The sequence below is a fragment of the Leptidea sinapis genome, chromosome 3 (genome assembly GCF_905404315.1).
Source record: "Leptidea sinapis chromosome 3, ilLepSina1.1, whole genome shotgun sequence".
Taxonomy (NCBI): Eukaryota; Metazoa; Arthropoda; class Insecta; order Lepidoptera; family Pieridae; genus Leptidea; species Leptidea sinapis.
The window spans coordinates 1,605,175-1,619,945 of NC_066267.1; the positions used below are offsets into that span (position 1 = coordinate 1,605,175).

The 14,771-nt window shown below is 35.5% G+C and overlaps 1 protein-coding gene across 1 annotated transcript in view; it reads left to right on the plus strand.

Moving 5' to 3' along the window:
- Window positions 1-230: 230 nt before the first annotated feature.
- The window catches only part of LOC126979054 (protocadherin-16), a gene marked incomplete at its 3' end in the record, with an annotated part of 50,655 nt that continues 36,114 nt past the window's right edge, over window positions 231-14,771 (plus strand). The window contains exons 1-2 of the mRNA XM_050828243.1: window positions 231-514; window positions 14,072-14,257. Of these exons, the coding sequence (XP_050684200.1) occupies window positions 14,188-14,257 (70 nt within the window). The remainder of the gene's footprint in view (window positions 515-14,071; window positions 14,258-14,771) is intronic.

Here is a 14,771-nt window from a genome sequence, read left to right on the forward strand (position 1 = left end):
TGACCGGCGCCACGGCCCACTGCGCGCCGGTCACCGCTCACCGAGCGTGCAGGTGGCTCCGTAGTCCGTAGGGTAGGCTGGGTAGGTATAGGTTATGGTATAGGTACACCGCGGACCCCGGCGACGGACGCAGTCGGCTGCAGTTGCCGCTCCGCACGCGGCCCTCGACAGTTGGCGCCATTATTGACTGCGAGACGCTCGTCTGTATTATTGCGTATACCTATACTACACACACAAGTCGCGCCTGTGTCGATTCAAGCGAAAATAATAACAATATCTATTATTTTGGACGCTTTTAGCCTGTTTACGGAGCGTTTTTAGTACCAATTGGAAAATTTTGGATTTAAAAAAACTTTTGTCGTATTAGTTTGAAGCAGTTTGATTTCAGTGTTATGTTCAGTGAATATAATGTTAAAGAGTATTTAAACAACTTTAATTGTGTATAGGTTGTGATTTTTTTTGAAAAGTGAGACTGACTGTGTATTTTCTTTGATAAAAGTTGGAAGTTTCACAAGTAAGTTTTTATTTTGACTCGATTTGATTTTCTCTTTTTTAGAGTTAAAACTGTAAAAAGATGTAGTCTGTGAACCGCATTAACATTATCACAGAAAAAAAACAATAAATTTGGGGGTTCCCCATAATTAGAACTGAAACCCAATAATTTGTTTTCATATCTATGGATATTGAGGTTTCTAATATATTTTTTTTCTAAACTGAATTGTTTGCGCTAGGGACGCTTCCAAAGGATTAAATGCTCCCCTCCCCCCTTGTTACATCTAAAATTCTTATTTTGATAATTTTTTGATTGATTAATGATAAAACTAACTAAAAAACATTATATGATTACCATGCAAACTTCCACCGAAAATTGGTTTGAACGAGATCTAGTAGTTAAGTAGTTTTTTTTAATGAACTTATAAATGATGAGAGCTCATTTGCACTGTATGATTTTGAGTAAAGATTTTTTTGCCTTTTCCACTTAAATAATTTAATATAATTTTCCTTTTTATATTACTTTTATATTATGTTACTTGCTGCTACGGAACCCTTCATGGGCGAGTCCGACTCACAATTGGCCGCTTTTTTTCAAAGTGTTCACGGAAGCAGTATTTGATTATTTGATGCTTAACGTGCATATGGACACTGTTATGAAAATGCATATAAATTTCTCAAAATTAATTCCCTTAGAATTCTTCTGGAAGTCAACTCAAACACTTTCACCGCTTCGGAAACAAATGGCATTCTTCTTTTGCGCTCTTTTTTATTAAATATACGATATTGTACTGTCATTGTTATTGCTATAAAATAATCATAAAACTCGTTCCAGGCTGTCCGATCATTTAGATATTCAGCTGTGGAGTAGTAGGATTTACGACAGAGCCATTTTTTAATAAAATATTTATACTATACTAGTCTTGCCATAAATAATAATAACAAAGAAAAAATATGTATTGCAAATAACATTTATTACTTTTACAGTGTTAGTTTAATATATAAATATAAAACAATTTAAAATATCAAATGCTTATTGGGAGTGGTCTCCATTGGCTACAATACAGTCGTTTAAATGTTTAGGCCAGTTATCAAAAGAAGCACGCACTCTTTCTATAGGAAAATTCTTCACTGCGAATCGTACGGATTGTTTTAGGGACTTCAAATTATCATGGCGTTAAGAGCAAGCTATTAAACTGACCATAAATCAGAATGACGACGGCCAGTCTTCAGCTCTGATGAAGTCCGAATTGTTCGTTTTCAACCAAAACTGTGTATACCGAGCTTTATGACCGGCGCCGAGTCTTGCTGAAAGGAACGTTCTTAGTTATAGAACATGGTGTTGATAAGGGGCTTCACTACCTTCTCAAGAATGGTATCTTGATACACTTGTGGTCATAGAATAACGGTCACAACGATAGTTCATTCATAGTTCCTGTCAATATAGAAGTAACATTATAATTAATGTGTGCGTGAGCGTCACGTACTTACATTCGCCAACACGCACACAGACAGCCAAATAATGTTGCAAGTGAATAGACATTTTAGACCAGTGTCGATAATTTTTGAATCAAAAAAAAAAATACAGTAGGATGAAACCCATTGGTAAAGGACGAGAATATAACAAAAATTAAGGGAAAAATAAATTACGGGCGATCTGAGGTCGGGAAGTGAAAAAGGGGGGGTGTTTTAGGGTATAAAACGGTTTATCTCGATTTCGGGCAAAACTACAAGTCCTATGGCAAAAAGTTAATTGGCAAAGTTGTAGGTAATAAAGGGATCTACAACTTTTGTAATTACACTTTTTTCACATAACCTCAAAATTTAGGCGAAAAATTCAAAAAACCAAGTTTTTGGTTTTTTATTTATCTTTTTCAAAAAAAAAGGTTTTTCTACGAAATTTGGTGAAAACTTACCTTATTATGTCCCAAATACACTGTAATTTATTTGATTTAAAATATTTATTTTTTCGCCTTATTTTAACTTAATATCAAAAAAGCACCCTAATTTTCAATCGAAAATTCTGATGTCAAAATATCAGCTTTTTTCAAAAAGTTTTGGGGCTTTTTGTTTGTTGAAATATCTACTTTCTGATGGTGTAAAAAAAATTACAATTGTAAATGTTCGGAAAATTTAAGTCCAAAAAAAGGCATTTCATAAAGAATTCACACCTGTTATTAAGTAGCAGCAAAAATATGGATTAGAAAATCAATAAAATTGAAAAAAAAGGTTAATTTAACACTGAATCATTATCCGTTTTACATTTATAAATAGATTTGATTAATCGTAATTTTATGAAATGCCTTTTGTTCCCTTAAATTTTCCGAACATTTACAATTGTAATTTATATTTTTTTTACACCATCAGAAAGTAGATATTTCAACGAACAAAAAGGCCCCAAACTTTTTGAAAAAAGATGATATTTTGACGTCAGAATTTTCGATTGAAAATTAGGGTGCTTTTTTGATATTAAGGTAAAATAAGGCGAAAAAATAAATATGTTAAATCAAATAAATTACAGTATATTTGGGACATAATAAGGTAAGTTTTCACCAAATTTCGTAGAATTTTTTTTTTTGAAAAAGAAGTAAAAAACCAAACACTTGGTTTTTTGAATTTTTCACCTAAATTTTGAGGCTATGTGAAAAAAGTATAATTACAAAAGTTATAGATCTCTTTATTACAACTTTGCCAATTAACTTTTTGCCATAGGACTTGTAGTTTTGCCGGAAATCGAGATAAACCGTTTTTTAACCTAAAACACCCCCCTTTTCCACTTCCTGACCTCAGATCGCCCGTAATTTATTTTTCCCTTAATTTTTGTTATATTCTCGTCCTTTTCCAATGGGTTTCATCCTACTATTATTTTGTTTCACTTTTTATCAAGTAGTAAGTAATAAAGAAAGAAGAAATAAAATATAAATTAAGAATTTAATAAAAACATCGCATATTTTTTTATGGAAAAGGAGGACAAACGAGCGTACCTTAACCTGGTGTTAAGTGATCACCGTTGCCCACATTCTCTTACAACACCAGAGGAATCACAGGAGCGTTGCCGGCCTTTAAGGAAGGTGTACGTGCTTTTTTTCAATGTACCTATGTCGTATCGTCCCGGAAACACCACACAAGGAAGTTCATTTCACAGCTTTGTAGTACGTGGAAGAAAGCTCCTTGAAAACCGCACTGTGGAGGACCGCCACACATCCAGATGGTGGGATTGATATCCTAACTTGTGGCGTGTCGTGCGATGGTGGAATTCGACGGCAGGAATCAGGTGAAACAGCTCCCCATGATAAATGCGGTAGAGGACACACAATGAAGCGATGTCTCTACGTAACGCCAAGTGATCCAGCCGTTCACAGAGCACTGGGTCCCCGACAATTCTAGCTGCTCTGCGTTGCACGCGGTCAAATGGAGCGAGCTGATACTGGGGTGTGCCAGACCAGAGATGACAGCAATACTCCATATGTGGCCGGACCTGCGCTTTGTAAACCGCTAGAATGTAGGACGGCTTGAAGTATTGCCGTGCTTTATTTATGACGCCCAGTTTCTTCGAAGCTTTGCTCTCCAGATGGCCGCGGATTGGCAATCGATCGAGATATCGAGACCCAGAATTCCGATACTAGGCGAGGCTGTATGGGAAGTGTTTTCGAAGAGCAGTGATACTACATTTGGGGATTTTTTAGTGGTAAACGCGCAAACTTGAGTCTTCTGGTGGTTAAATTGGACAAGGTTCAACTTACACCATTCCGCGACCTTCTTGAGAGAGGACTCGATAGAAGACACAAGTTTCTCCCGGCACTGGTCAACGATTTCCCGAGAGAGATCTGCATGGGCCGTGTATACTAATGTATGTTAGAGGTGTAGAAACAGTGTGGGAGATAGCATACAGCCTTGGGGCACTCCAGCGTTCACGGGCTTCGGGTTCGAGCAATAAGCGTCGACAATGACCTGTATGCTGCGCCCAGTGAGGAAGCTGGAGGTCCAATTGTATAAGCTCTCGGGAAGCCCAAATGATGGAAGTTTTGAGAGGAGCGCCTTATGCCATACACGATCAAAGGCCTTCGCTACATTCAGGCTAACTGCCAGGCCTTCCCCCTTGCTTTCAATAGCCGCCCATCTGTGTGTTAGGTATATCACAAGATCGCGTACCGACCGACCATGGCGAAAGCCGTACTGCCGGTCGTTGATCAACTGGTGACCCTCTAGGTATACCAAGAGTCCCTGTGACAATGTCATAAACAGCATTAGAATGTCCGCGGTCGTACTTCATTAGCATCTGTGAGCACCATTCCACCCGAGCCCGCTTCTGCTCCGCTTTCAGTTAGTTCATGAGGGATCCAACGACAATAAAGTTTCTGAACTTTAAATTCTTCGTGTAAAATTTTCTGAATTTAGCTCATACCAATCCCCAATAGTCCTCGATTGGTCTCATAGGTATTCCGCGGGTTTTCTTCAATTAGCCGCTTAACAGTAGCCATATTATTTTCGTTGACGGCAGTTGAAGTCGCCCTTCACGAAATTCATTATGTATAGAAACCCGACCACTCTCAAATTCAGCAAACCATTGCCACACGGTGCTCAAGCAAGGTGCTTCTCTTAGGAGAAAAGCATTTTGAAGACGAACGGCACAGTCTTGCGGAGAGAGAGAACTTTTAAAATCATAAAAAATCACGCTCTAAAATCTCAATCAGAAATTTGATGTGTGATAAAAAACAATTGAGAAATGATTTTCCGCCAATTGTTTTTTTTTTATTACTACGAAGGTTGCAACGTTTCAATAAATATAACATTCGAAATTCAAATAGTTCCGATTAGCTAGAAGTGCAAAACTTTTAGTGTGCCCCATGTTATGTAGATTTAGTCTTACTCTTCGGATTCCAACTGGTCTGATGCAACAGGTATGCTTCTAGTTAATGGTAAGTGTGTCCACCTCGAAGTATTGCGGCCTGTGAGTGGCGTGGTGCCTGTCTTTATTGTTGATTTAGCTCGCTATTGTCCGTTACGTTCTCTTTGGCGTGGAATGGCCTAGTTCCAACTTCTTCTGAAATGTGATATTCTATTAATTATAAATGTTGCGGATAATATTAAAAACCAAAAAAATTAAATTATTGCACTTCAGTAATAAATTACCTTTTTATTAAGACCAACTTATTTTAACCATAGCATGAAAGGCATGTTTTAGTTGCTCGCGAGACGTTTTTGATGTGAAAACATTTTAATGCGGCGAGTTAAATAAGGAGAAAAGTGTGCTTACATTGTCTTTAAGCACACTTTTGCCTTACTACTGCCACGTTCTTACAACTTTAAACATATTTTTTGTGATCTTTAATATTCTGACTAATCAAATCAATGACGTATGTATAGAACGTCATTGAATCAAATAAATACTTTAAATACCTCAATGTAAATATATGTTTCGTCATTTCCATATTATTTAGGTATTTTAATTTTAGTATGTAACGTAAGTAATGCACATTGAAATATATAGGGACGCTGGTATGCATTAGGACGTAATTACACTTAAACTTAACAGAAGGTTGTTAGATCATAAATTTACAATAAAATTTGGCGGTACAATAAACAATCCCTATACCAATGTCATAAATAATTCGGCTGGGCAAAAAAGGCAGATTACAGAGCGTTCTGCTCTGAAATCTGCTCCGCTTCGTGGCGAACTAAACTGTACAGAACAATGGCTAACGGGGTAACATAAAACCAAAAGTAAGTCGTTTTGAGCAGAAATTAACTAAAGAAGTTGATTATCATCTTGATATTATTATTAAGTTGTAAAAAGATGGCTCCAGGACAGTGGCCAGTATTAGAGATTTTGGCCCTAGAACCAAATACCAGGCAAAATCGTATTATGCACTCGACAGGTGCTTAAAAATTAATCTAAACAGAAACTAACTGGGGAGGAATATTGCTTTTGTGGGCAATAGCCAAGCTGATCTCAAGGTTTAAACATGCTACAGAATAACTTCAAACAGAACATTTCATGCCAGCATAACAAGGTGACTTTAGCATGGTACCGAGGCACCTCGCGCCACTTTTAAAGTAAACTTTTGCGATATTGGAGAATCCTTGTCCGCACCACGATCGGGAGAATTCTATCGGGACCGCTCCATTTTTAAATGTCCAACGAAAAAAGCGCCTATCCATGGCGCTTTGTCAAAATAATTTCATCATAAATATGGATCGCAGCGCGGAATAAGAGCTATATAGTGCAGCATTTTGGTCATCCAGCAGTATTGGAAGAGATGATTTCAAAGACAACAGTCGTTCAAGCCTGGCTGCCAGCGGTGCCAGCTTGTGGCGTGCGGCGAACTGCGCGTCGCTGATTGGCTACATGCTATGCAGACCAATGGAGGTTGGCGATGTGTGCCGCAAGGCATAGCGACGTGCCCTCTAGGCGTGTCGCCGCAACGGGAGCTCTTTGCATTAAAAACGGTTTATTTTTAAACTAGCTTTACTCGGTGACTGTATACATTATAAAGGATAGTGTTTATTGCGATTCCTCTATATTTTTTTTATTACAAATTTTATTTTGTATGAAATCTTGAACAAAACAATGAATAATTGTCTATATTTAACAAAAATAAGGATTAAAGAGAAATTAATACGCACAGTATTTTTATTTATACCCATGATTTAAATCATTTATTAAAGATTCTAAAACAGCTTATTGCCAACATTAAAACACCCAATGTCCTAATAACCATTACATCATCCAAACGAGTGTTATAATGACATTCAGTACATCATAACAACACTCGTTTGGATATTTTAATGTTAGCAGTAAGCTACATGTTTCAGAATCTTTTAGAGGATTCATATTTTGCGTGTACATAAAGTCCCCTTACTACACAACAGTTGCATAAATAACTATTACAATTTATGTGCGTAAGAGGCTGCAATAATTTTAGTTAATTAAGTGAGGTTTTACCTCGGTTTGAAATAAACACTTCTTTAAGGAGAGTTGCAGATATTAATAGATCTCGGCTAAGGCTGAGATCTATATCATAATATTTAGTTTGATGGCACAACGCTATAAGACAGAGGTTTTAGAAGCTCACGCGGTACTTTACACAGGCGAAAATTTAACTCTAACGCAAGATAATGCGAGACGCCATGCCGCTGCACAAGTTAGACAACATTGCGAAGAGTGTGTACTGGCCAGTACGCAGCCCGGGTCTTAATTCCATTGAGTAATTTTTTTTATCACTTCATTAAATACACAGAGAGAGGTCGCGGGTTCGAGTCCCGCATCGTTAATGAATTTTGTTTTCAAATCTAATTTCTGTAATGTTTGGGACAGTATATGCGTGAAATCCTGTGCCCACAACAGTGGCAGCACTGCGATTTCACAAGTATGTACAATATTTCGAACTCTATACGGAACCTATTAGAACCAATAATAAGGGCACGCGGAGGCAACACACATTAATAAAGAAAATACTTGTACAACCTAAAACTAATTTATGTAAACATTAAATGGTCCTTTCTAGTATACAAAACATACACTTATGGTTGTGATACTACTTACAACGGTGTAATAAAGTTAACGAAAGAAATAATAGGTTTTAATTTAAATATGTACCTTTAAAAAATTTGAAACTTAAAATGTTTATTTCAAAGGCGTCTTAAATATTGAAGACCCCTGTAGCCCAGTGGTTAGTGAACCTGCCTACTGAGCTAGAGGTTCCGGGTTCAAATCCGGGTGCAATCATTTATTTGATGAATATGAATTTTTATTTCCGAGTTATGTACGTTTAAATGTATTTATGTATTTTTAAGTATGTATTTTTTTATGAAAATAAGGGACGACACGAGCAGAATCATCGTTCAGCTGATGGTAATTAATACGCCCTACCCATTACAATGCAAGATTATTTTAAAAACCCAAAAATTCTCAGCGGCACTACAACTGTGCTCGTCACCTTGAGACATAAGATGTCAAGTCTCATTTCCCAGTAATTTCACTAGCTACGGCGACCTTCAGAACGAAACACAGTAATTTTTACACATTACTTCTTCACGACAGAAATAAAGGCCGTTGTGGTACCCATTATCTAGCCGGCATCCAGTGCAAAGGAGCCTCCCACCGGTATTGTATTAAATATATCGTTGCCTTGTACCCATAGTACAGGCTATGCCTAGTTTGGGGCAAAATAATTTGTGTAAAAGTATGTCAATATTATTATTATTATTGATGCCGTTTACGAGTCCGTCAGTGAATTAATCGAACTATATCGAATAATATTTTGCGTAAATTGATGATCTTATTTACTCAATTATTACTACTGACCCAGTGACACACACACTTGTTAACATTTAGCTCGGTCAGGTACACATTGTCGTGTGAAATGCCGTCTTATAATTTTATCATTGTCACCACAACATCTATACATATTTAAATAAAATTGGAGTGTCTGTTTGTAATATTGAAATAACCGCTTTTTACTTCATCCATGTGAATATATGTACATACACCAAATTAACATATTTACAATTTTTGTCTGCCTGTCTGTTTGTTCCGGCTAATCTCCGAAATGGCTGGACCGATTTTGACGCGACTTTGATTGGCATTTAATTTTAGAAAAATTCTTTTATTTTAGAAAGATAAAGTAATGTTGCAATGTCCAGGGAACGGTCTAACTCTAAAAATAATTTATATGGCAAAACAACGTTTGCCGAGTCAGCTAGTCAACAATATCTGCAGTGTACAGACTAGCCCCCTTATTCATAATAGGCTGCTAACTTAAAGCATTGCTAATTCGCATTCTGTCTTCTTCTATTGACCTAAGTCAGAATGAGAAAAACACTCCTAAGCGGCTGTTTAAAGTTAGCAGACCATTATGAATAGGGGGTAGCTGAATGGCAGCTCTTATTAATATCCACTATAACGATTTGTAAAGCCTGTGTCAGTCTTAAGTAAAACATGTGTTTCTATTTACTTACGTAGAATCGACTTTTGTGAAGAAACTGCAATTATAATATCTTAGATAATTAATACGTCTAGATAGAGTCTCCTGCTATTAGACAACCGATAAAAACAGGCCAGAAATATTAGTTTACTGTGCGTGACAAGATACGTCTTACATTCGAGATTTGTATGACACTTTGTGTTAGTGTGCGTGAATTGCTCTAAAGTCTATTTTTTCGACGTTTTCACAGCTGTCATAGTCTATCTAGACGTATAAATGATCTAAGTATAATATATAGCTAATTCGACGACTGATACTCTGTCTATAGTGAAAATAATGTTTTCGATTTTTTTTATTTAATCAAATATAAGCGATAAACTGATGAGAAGATTTCTGTCCCTACACTAGGCATAGCCTGTCCTGTATGCAACCAATCTACATTCCATGGTTACAAATTAGACGCGAAAAGTCAAGAAGTAAGTATATATAAATAATGTAAATGCTAACTTATCACTTTGATAATGGCCTCTATGTCTAAGTGAGTGTGTGTATCTCTATATTTTAAATTTGACTTGAAGAACCGAGCAATTTTTTTTAGAATTTTTGAGTACTAAGTTATACCTGAGAATAGAAAAACATTTTTTTTAACTTAAACTAAAAAACAAAGTTAATAAAAGGAAAAACAAGTTATACAGTCTTCAACAAATAAGAATTATGGCATCCTTCGATGCAACTTGCGACGGGCAAGTATATTTACAAACATGCCCGTATCAAATCTGTTCAAACCCATAAGTCCTATAATTTCGTCTCTACTAGACTGAAATCGGACACATTCATGTAATAAGTGCTCAACATCCTCAATTATTCCACATAAATCACGTAGAGGTAACTCAGCAATTATCATCAAAAATTTAAACTTATTCAAAGGCATGTGTCTCAGTCTGTGAGTCAAATATGCTTGGTACAAAGTTATACCTGAGAATAACCCAAGAATATGCAAAATGTTGACTACACTGTAACGCTTCCATACATTCCTGGTCCCAGCTGATAACAAGACGAAAGTAGCACCATTTAAAAGCCTACATTTAAATAATCCATAATTGAAAATTAAGCAGGATTTGTCAATCTAGGAGCTGAGTAATCGAAGATATAAAAATGAGGTTATGTCTTAAACTCATATGTTGACAGCTGATATAGTAGGTTTATAAATGCCTAGCTGCTAAGAATTTATCACATACTTATATTAGCTGTGTACGAACCTTGTTTTTTTTAGATAAAAAATACCTACGTATCTACGTATACCTGTAACTGTAACGACATTTTTTTGCATTATAATATAAGACAATTGGTAATTAAATATAATATAGTATACCTAAATAAAAAGATACTTTTTTTGCTCAGATAAGAATAATATACTCATTAGCTCATACGTCATGAACTGTAAAACAGACTGCTAGAGACAACTTTCCTTGGAATTCAATTGGGTAGGTACCTAGTTAACAAGTCGGTTATCCAACGAATGCAACAAGAAACGAAGTGACAATGACGAAGAAACGAAATGATCTGTCAGAATGTCATTGTCAAAGTGAAGTTAGCGTTGAGGAACAAGGATTTCACTAGTATCGATTTTCTTATTTAAATCGATTTATTGATAATTAAATAATTGCGCAAGTCTTTTTTTCCTGAGAAAAGAATATATTTTATTCATAATAATATGGTCATTTGAACATAAACTTTGCACCTAACTAATAAGTATTATTTAAATAAAACAACTGGATCTTAATGTTATTTTAATCGATTAAATATTCATTCGAATGTATTTTAATCGATTTTATTTATTTTAACGTTTTTTCGGTTTGTAGATTGCAAAATGAGCTAGATTTTTGTATTTTACATAAGAAAAATATACCCTTTTTTTAAAAGTATATATCAACTTGTTAACCATCAGGCCCAAAAGTCGTAAAAACGTTATACGTCCGAATAAACCAATCGTAAGCAAAATGTCTATTTGTAAACATTTTGCATTTACTTGGTTTTTGCTCAGGTATAACTTTATACCAAGTTTATTTGTAAGGTCGTTTAGTTTCAAATGTGCTTAATCTACAACATGTACAAATGGCCATCTAAAAGGTTATTACTCCTATAATTAGGCTAATCCAAGACATCTATGCATACTTCTTTTTCATAACACGTAGGATAAATATAGCTTGGACAGAAGGAAAACATATATATTTACTTATTCAAATAGGCTTACCAACTAATTAATTATTGACTTATGCACTAACCCCCTTATTCATAATGGTCCGCTAACTTAAAACAGCCGCTTAGGAGTGTTTTTTCTCATTCTGACTTAGGTTAATAGAAGAAGAAAGAGTGAGAATTAGCAATGCTTTAAGTTAGCAGACTATTATGAATAAGGGGGTAAGAATTTAACAATATAAATTTGTTCCTTAAAATTAAGAAAAAAGAAATCAATGTTTTCATCTATATTAAAAATACTATTATATAATTGTAACATTATCAGAAATAACGTAGGACCTAATATACTTCCAAGGAGGACGAAAAAATCTATAGTCATTTGGAAGCTCTTTTGCATAGGTGCCAGCTAGATTATGGGTACCACATCGGCGTCTATTCCTGCCGTGAAGCAGTAATGTGTTAGCATCATTGTGTATCGGTCTGAAGGGCGCCGTAGCTAGTGAAATTACTGGGCAAAAGAGACTTAACATCTTATGTCTCAAGATGACGAGAGTAATTGTAGTTCCGCTCAGAATATTTGAATTTTTCAAGAATCTGCATTGTACTGAGCAGGGCGTATCAATTACCATCAGCTGAACGTCCTGGTCGACTCTATAGATCTCAGCCTTGATGCGATGGAACCAGATTAATCAGATGTATCCTACTTACGAATGCACAACGAACTTAAATGAAAGTAAAGTTATAATATTATGCTCCGGTACGAAACTATTTAAATCTTTTCCGCTTTCTAGATTACTTAAGTTACTTATTTCATATTTTGACGATATTTTTTAACATTCACAATTGTGGTCATAGAATTTATTTTTAACTTGTCATTATAAAAATAATTATATGCGGTCCGCTTTTTGACCCTAATTCCCTACAAAACTAAGCAACGCAATAAGTCATCCACTTGGTTCACAGAGAGAATTCACTTGATTTCCATTTTTTGACTTTGTTCTTAATCAACTCTTAAAAAAAAACAAAAAATCTTTAAGGTTTATAAATATAATAACAAAAATGTACATTACATACAAACGATGGCTGGTCCATGCGTTATGCTCTTGAACGGGCGCTGCTTGTCTTCCTGGGTCTACTCTCCTTAACCGAAACGAAACTTCGTAAATAAACGAAATTTAAACGAAGTTTCGGCAGTGACCCTACTCTAATTTGTTTTCGGACATACCGACGAAGTTCGGAACCATAGAGAATATTGGGGAACGAATGGTGAACGATTGAAATGAACATTATTTTTATTCGACTAATTTGAATGAGTTCTATTTCATGCCAACGATGGGTAGTAAAATGACAACATATATGATAAATATGTCAACTTAGTACTTACTCACACTGACCTCTATTATATATCACTGGACTGGCGGCTGTCAAAGTGCTTGTGCCTGTTTGGTAATTGCCATTTTGGCGCTGTTGGCCATGTAGCGAAAGTCTGCGGTACTAAAACTAATGATGACAACCTCAGCAAAAATCGATAGATGGTGGGCAACTATTTACAAAAAAAATATTGTGTACTTTATAACGTCGATTTTTGATGTATAAATAACACGGAAAACGAAAAAAATTAATTCAAAATGTTTAATACGTCAGAGTATTGTACGTTCCTTCGCAGCCATTTGTATTATACGTCAAAATTAGTTCTCTGAACGCTCGCGAGTGGCGCTTCAAATAGGCGCAATAAATTTGCTGTCAAACATATGAAATAGCCTGTCCAGTTGTATTTATACAGGTCTGGGACTTACTCAAGATTATTTGTTTGAATTCTTTCAAAAGTTTCCTAAAAATAGTTCTCAATTATGGTGCTAATGAATGATCTTTTAGTGCTTATTTGGTGTATCACTTTACAAACATTGTATATATACTTATAATGTAAAATGCTGAAACTTTAAATAGGTATAGATTAAAGAGAGATGTCAATCAGTTTCTTGCCACTTCTTCTCATTAAAGCTCAACTTTTCCGAAGTGGCAGTAAAATTTTAACATTTATAAGTGTCATTTTGATCTAATTCATTCTTCGGAGCAGCATATTTAAATATATTATAAATGTTATTGTTTCAGAAATAGAGAACAAAATAATTTTTAACCGACTTCAAAAAAGGCGGAAGGTCTCAATTCGTCGGTATTTTTTTTTATGTTTGTTACCTCAAAACTTTCGACTGGGTGAACCGATTTTGATAATTCTTTTTTTTTGCCATTGTTGGTACAGATCTGACAATGGCATCTATAAGAAAACCATAACCATTGCTGCATTGAAAAATTTAGTATATCTACACATATTTAGACAAATTGTTAGTTAGTGTACTTCAAATTCACTATTAGCATCGCCTCGATCAAGTTTTCACTTCTGTTGTGTGATCTGAAGCACATACTGTTATTTTAAATTTTCAATGTTATTACAGTCGAAAACGGCGAAGATTCAACGGACGAAGACGCAGTAAAGGTTGAAACGGATGAGGAGCAAGTCCAATGACCAGTGGAGTCGTGATGAGAAGCCGCGACGGAGACGGGTAGCACCATGAAAACCCTGCTGAGGCTGCTGGTGGCGCTGGCTGTAGTGGTGACTCCCGAACCCACGCTCGCTCAAGGTGAGTCTGTCTCTCATGAACCAGTGCACTTCCAGCCACCACAGGCAGTGTTGGAAAACAAAAGGATTAAAATAAATAAATAAAAACAAAAATTAAACTATAATTGAATAGATATTAAAATATAAGACCTACAAATTAATACATACCATAATAAAAGTTTTACGTTGATATTATAATACATTACATATATCTTATAAGATGAGATAAGAAGAGAAAAGGTGAGGTGAGGTGAGATAAGATCAGATAAGATAAAATAAACTTTATTTGCATTGAATAGGTTTGATTACAGTATGGTGCAGTATAAATGTTTATAGTATGCTATCCCTACTTAACATTATAAATTTGAATGCTTTCACGCCTACACCACTGAACCGATTTTAATGAAATTTAGTACAGAGATAGACAAGAGCTTGGAAAATGACATAGGGTACCTTTTATCGCGAATAAAAGGCTTGAAATAGGTTGTGGAAGTTTGTATGAAAGTACGTCACTATCGAAGAAAGTATTTAGGCTA